General features: G+C 35.9%; 1 protein-coding gene across 1 annotated transcript; it reads right to left on the bottom strand.

Moving 5' to 3' along the window:
- Window positions 1–3,064, bottom strand: LOC116000837 (zinc finger CCCH domain-containing protein 32-like). Its single transcript, XM_031240683.1, has 3 exons — window positions 2,877–3,064; window positions 1,950–2,060; window positions 1–1,739 (listed from the first exon to the last, which is right to left on the bottom strand). The coding sequence occupies exons 1-3, from the start codon at window positions 2,946–2,948 to the stop codon at window positions 414–416; spliced, it is 1,509 nt and encodes a 502-aa protein (XP_031096543.1). The 5' UTR covers window positions 2,949–3,064; the 3' UTR covers window positions 1–413.
- Between the last annotated feature and the right edge of the window lie 3,411 nt (window positions 3,065–6,475).

The raw sequence follows: 6,475 nt of genomic DNA, 5'->3' as shown, positions 1-6,475 counted from the left end.
TAGGAAATTGCAACTCACATAAAAACAAATTTACTTCCTATCCTGTTTTGTCTAATATAAAAATGTATACACAACATTTAAATATTTATCCTAATCAACAGCAGAGAGAGCGAGTCACATTGGAATCCACAGTTGTGGAACAATTATGCCCCACCATGGCATGCAGAATAAGCATGTTAAATAACAGAAAATACTCTCATCTCTAATCTACAGGATGTCACACCTAAGTAATTTCTAGTTCAACATCAAGTACAACAAAGGTCTCTGTCCTGTACTAAGTCATTCTCATTTTCCTCTTGATTAATTCAGCAAGCCATCCATCAGGGAGTACAATTCAATGCTGATCTGGTCTTTTGTCCTTCAGAATTTCATGCAGAGATTTTGGACCCTCAAAGTCTTGTTGTACACTTAGGCTAGAATGCCCTATTCTCTTGGGGGAAATCTCCTACTCCTCTCCCTTTTGTCTTCTCTTCTTTGATCTGGGAAAGTGTCTTGGGCCCATTAAACATTGTAGAATCCTCGGTTGATTCTCTCTTCCTAGAAACTCTCCTCCTAGAGAACTTAGATGGAAAATGCTGCCTCTTTCCCTGTCTACTCCCCTTAAAAAGTTGCCTGTAACCATTCATCCGATAGCCTCTCAATGCATTTTGTTGGTTGGTACAATTAAGCAAATTTTGTTTGTCCAATCGCGATCTAATACCATTGCTTTCCACCTTTGATGCCACTCTTCGATGCATCCACCTTGACCCTTGTAGGAAATGTCTACCCCTGCTTTGGGTACTTAAATGAGATGAGTCATGCCTCTTAGGGTAATAAGAGATAGTACTGGCATCAACAATCTGATGTTTCTTCAAATAATTCCTAAGTTCTACATTGCCCCTTTCATGAAAACCCAGATCTGTGTGCCATAACTTCCTTTTCCTTGGCAAAGTACCATTCATCTCCTCCCTCTCTCTCACATGACTATGGATTATTCTAAGAGATTCACTGTTATACTCATTGTCAAAATTTTCAACAGAATCACATAAATCTTCTTCAAAAAGGGTTGTCATATCTGGATATTCAGGGTCATACTCTATATTTTCCTCAAAATCATATCCTAAGTACTGACCATTAAGCTCTCCACCATCCACATCATGTTGCATCAAGTAATCATGATTTTCATACCCCAAGTCTGATCTACCACCAACAAGAACATCAAAACCGGGTGAAGACTCTAACAACTCTTCTCTCTCCACATCATCATCCACTTCATCATCTGAGTGATGAATAAAGGATGAACGGAATCCTCCTTGGTTAAATCCTTCAACAGGAGGTGAAGAATTCAAATTCATAGCATCAGCTTCTTCAGATGGAGATCCTGAAATATCTCGAGAAGTGTTTCCTATGGTGAGATTGTCTTTTGCACTGTGGAGATTTACTTCTCTCCGGGTATTTTCATCTGCTGCTCTGTTTGGATTACTTTTAAATGAATTAGGATGTGTTTCAACTGGGGCCGAGCCTGTTTCACTCCCCACAGATGTCTTTTTCTCAAGATACGGTCCATCATTGACAGCAGACAGTGTCTTTGATGGTTTCCGTGTGGGTGCCCCATCATCAGGTCCATGCAGAAACACACATTTTTCAGCTCTATTGCAAAATCCATTGTAATAGAAGAAACAGGGAACACGTGTCTTGTTCACAGGTAGCACAGACTGATGGCAAGTAGGAGCAGATTCAACATTACGACTCTCTAATGGCTGCAGGTGGCATAGAAAAAAGGGTGCTTAGCTGGGATAGAACAAAGCTTTTAGAAAGTTATTATAAAAAGCAGTTATATTCAAGTAGAGTAAAGGTTAAATCCAAGATTCAACAACTAATATAGACATCATTGAGATGGAATGCAAGCTCAAAAAGTGTAAAAATTGGTACAGGCATAAAGTAACGATTTTAGTGAAATGACAGTGTACCGGGTGCCGGAAACCACAAGTTGGATTGAGACAGCTCCCTGATAACCAGTACCAACAATCCCTGGGATTGAGCCTAGCAATATCACTGTGCCGGTACTCACATTCAATGCCCTGAAACCCAGAATCCATGGCATCAATGCAAGGCAAAACCAAAATACTAATGTACAATTAATTCATATACATCATCGCTGGCAGTATGATACAGAATGAAAACAATGCAAACAGACAAGAAAACCGCATAAATGGAATACACGCAGCATTAGCATAGTAATACTATTCAACAAAATCAACTAGAATATAAGACTTAGACACATTCAGCAAATGATCATGCCATTATCTGTTGTTATTTACCATGCGTTACAAGATACTCACTGATGCACCCAAATGACCAATAACTGCAGTTTAATGTGAAACAAAGAATTCCATAAATCCTAATCCCTAACTTCACTCAAAACTAAAGTATATTCTTAAGGCACATAATTAAAATGTAAACATCCAAAAACAGATTGCAAACAACTGCCAGCAGGCCATAGCATAAAACTAATAGTAAACAATATATCTTGGCAACTGCCTGCCCCATTAAGTCACTCCACACTGTATAACATATTACTGAGCAACGCAACAACGATTTTGAATCTTCACACATTCGCAAATAAGCGATACACTAGTAGATACGCACATTGATGAGCGCGTATACGCATATAAACCGTGTAATTTAAACCCTAGTCGAAATGTAATAAAGAAACCGCTACGTTGGAGATGCCGATTTTAAAGAAATTCAACAACAGAGTTATAATTGAAGAGCAAGCAATGATAATCGATCAAGAAATCAAGATACATTGAGGATTGAAAACAGAAAGAAAAAATAAAAAGAAAAACGAAGAATTCGAAAATCGCAGAAAATGTAACGGGTAAAGAAGCGCTTACCTTCTTACAAGTGAGAGGAGATGCCAAGAAGTAGACGCAATCGGTGTTGCATTTTTGCATTTCTTCCTCCATCTTCTCCCCTAAAAATTGTGAATATGTACAGAGAAAAGGGGAGAGAAGAGAAGACCGGACTCAAATTCGAAGCGTGGTGGATGGGAGAAATCGCATCGCCTTCGCCATCTGCGTAAATTGAGTGTATGTACGTATATATACGTAATTGTTATACCATGAACCAGCCCTTACATTTTTTTATTTTTTAATTATTTTTTGTCCTTCCCCGTCCCTTTAATAGTCCGGGTTCCCCGTCCCCGCCCCTTTAACAGCCCCTTTAATAGTCCGGGTTCCCCGTCCCCGCCCCTTTAACAGTCCGGGTTCCCCGTCCCCGCCCCTTTAACAGTCCGGGTTCCCCGTCCCCGTCCCTTTAACAGTCCGGATCCACAATGTAGTATCTGTTCATAGCTACTTTCTCAACCTACTAAAGCACAAAGTTAGGCAAGAAAGTTTCTCAACCTACTAAAGCACAAAGTTAGGCAAGAAAGTATTTAAGCACAAAGTTAGGCAAGAAAGTTTCTCAACCTACTAAAGCACAAAGTTAGGCAAGAAAGTATTTTTGTTCATAGCTACTTTCTCAACCTACTAAAGCACAAAGTTAGGCAAGAAAGTTTGAAAGTATTTTTGTTCATAGCTACTTTCTCAACCTACTAAAGCACAAAGTTACAATGTAGTATCACAAAGAGTCAACAGTTGCCTCCACTGAGGCTCGAACCCACTCCCATCATCCATATGGGAGTGTTAATCGGGACACTGGGTGCCACTAGGCCACAAGGTCTTTGGCAGAGGCAAGAAAGTTAGATAAGAAAAATCGTCACTTGTGAGAATCAAATTCGAGTTCTCCCGAAATTATTCCTAACAAAAAGAGCTCACTTGTCACTTGAGCTACCACATTGGTTTCTCGCCCTTACATTGTGAATCTAGTCCACAAGATATTCAAATTATTATTTAGTTGTAGTTAACATATTATGTACGTTTAGTTAATAAATTATATATCTACTATAATTAATCTATTATATATTTGCAATTAATATATTATGTATAGAACATGAACGAACAAAGGTTGTTCGTGTTCATTTGTTAAAATTTTTTAAATTATTCGTGTTCATTAGTTATGATTTTTATAAATCTTGTTCATATTCGTTTGTTAAATGTTCGTTAGTTTTTGTAAATGTTCGTTAGTTTTTGTTAATGTTCGCAAACAAGTTCGCTAAAATTAACGAGCGAACGCTAAACAAACAAACAAACACATATACATGTTCATGATAGAGGTCACCATGGACCAGTTCAAGGTCGAACTAACCCTGAATTGGATAATAATAAAAAAAAAGTGGGTCTAGGCTTCATTAAGCCTGGGTTGGGCTTAACCCGGACCGGAACCAGCTTGTAAAGAGTCGGTTCAAGTCCTTTAAAAAAGTCAAGGACTCGACCCAGGCCCGGATCTAGGCCTAGGCAAACTTAGCATAATCGTTATATCGTCGACCTAGGCACGTTGCAATTAGCCTTTGCCGCTAGGCTTGGCCTCTAGCAGAGGCTACTGTGCGCCTGCTCGGCCAGTGCAACAGCCAAAAATTTGGGAATAATTATGAATACATATACAAAAACTCTAGAAGATATGTAATATAATTAAATATAGATATTATTATTCTTCACTTTTAATTTAAAAGAGAGAATAATAAATGTTTTGCATGAGATTAAGAAATAAAGTTTTTCAATTTATTTAGATAATGCTTCTTTCAATACTAGATTTATAGGTTTTTTTCATGAAACCTTACATTTACCTATTATTGCATATTAGATGTTGTGCTTATGTTTAAAATTTATGTGTTCAAGAAGGACCACATAGTTTGAGTGATTTAGTTGAACCAATTAGAACATGTGTTAAATGACTTAGATACAATAGGGAAAAAAAGTGAATTTAAAATATTGTTTGCACAACATGATTTTTTAAAAAGATATTTTAGTTTAGATAAACCTACTCAGTGGAATTCTACATATAAATTGTTATGTAAAACTACTGCATATCATGAGGTAATAACTACTTTGTATAATAGTAATCAAACTAATGATGCTTGAGTAATTACAACTCAACATTGGAAAGTAACTATTAATGTTTGTGCAATTCTTCAATCATTTGATAGTACTACAAAATCATTTTCTTTAGTTTTTGAGCCTAATGTATGTTCATTTAATTGTAACTGAATGCATTACAATTGTTAGTACTCTTACTCCTTTTATTGAAGATCTTATTTTGTCTAGTTTAGTTCAAAATATGATAAATAAATTTGTATCATATTTTAGTGATATTCCTTATATTTATGGTTTAGCTATTATTGATCAAAATGTGGGTACAAATGGATTAAATGGTTTATTAGATTTTTATTATAGCACTTTGAATTTTTCAAACTATGTTCAAAAGTATATTGATGATTGTTCTTATTTGTTAAAAAAATTTATATGAAGAGTATTCTTCTATTTATGCACCACAATCTGTTGATCCCGCTATTGTCCGTAAGAGTAAGTGGCATAATCCTATTGTTTCAACAGTATTTAAAAAATCAAAGGGTTGTGGTAGTAGTAATTCTTATTAAATAGACACATATTTGTCTTCTAGTTTTTGAAATAAATGATGATTTTCATATACTAATTCACGTTTTAGAAAAGAAACATAACAAAAGTTTAATTTCTATTTTGTCAAGAATTATATTGCAAAGGATATTTCTGCATGTCATACTTCAACAGTTCCATCCAAGTCTACCTTTAGTGTCGGTAGGAGAGTATTAGATGATAAAATATCAAGTTTGGCACTGGATTTCATCAAAATTTGTGTCATGAAAAATGATTGGAAAGCTTTCCAAGAACGCATTCAAAATTAACTTGCACTAATTGAAAACGGTGACATAGACGAATGGTTGGCCATGGATACATCATCTGAAGCCACACCTATTGCTAGTTCCCATGCAACCTCCACCAGTACTTCCGATCAATAATGAAAATGAGCTAATCTAATGAGGTACGTACCAAGAACTATGTGGGCTTTGATTCCTCTAAATTATTGAGAATACATAGGCATCTTAATTTTTTACAATATTAAGAGCAAGCTCAATTATTTTTTTAAATGATTATAAAAAATAAAGAACTCATCTTTGTGACCTTGTTCAAGTGGCATGCCAATCTTCATCACCACTTCAGGTGAGAACACATTCCCTATAAAAAGTGTAGACATATCCACACCCTCCATTTTGAAAAATCAAAGGTTAGGATTTTATCATTACTAAACTTTCAAGTTCGGAATAATTATAAAATGAACCCCACTCTTAAAAGTTAAAAATTTTCAATAACATATGGTCTGGACCGCTTCTTTTTGAACATGTCTTCACAATATAATGGTTTCGTTTTGGACCAAGGTGGACCCTGGCCAATAGTATAATAATTGAGTATTCACAATATTTACTCAATTATAAGTAGTGAAGCTGAACTTCTTAATACTGACGTTCAACATGGTGTCCGCATGGCAGCAATAATCTGGTGTTTATGGCAGGTGCGTA

This window comes from Ipomoea triloba, chromosome 13 (genome assembly GCF_003576645.1).
Source record: "Ipomoea triloba cultivar NCNSP0323 chromosome 13, ASM357664v1".
NCBI classification, from domain to species: Eukaryota; Viridiplantae; Streptophyta; class Magnoliopsida; order Solanales; family Convolvulaceae; genus Ipomoea; species Ipomoea triloba.
This window is presented reverse-complemented; position numbering and strand designations above follow the sequence as displayed.

Bases quoted from the DNA above. Each gene is read 5' to 3' on its own strand.
- LOC116000837 (XM_031240683.1), bottom strand. From the start codon at position 2,948: ATGGAGGAAGAAATGCAAAAATGCAACACCGATTGCGTCTACTTCTTG. The intron at 2,061-2,876 runs GTAAGCGCTTCT...TCTGGGTTTCAG, and splicing joins CTCCTCTCACTTGTAAGAAG to GGCATTGAATGTGAGTACCG. The intron at 1,740-1,949 runs GTACACTGTCAT...TGCCACCTGCAG, and splicing joins CTTGTGGTTTCCGGCACCCG to CCATTAGAGAGTCGTAATGT.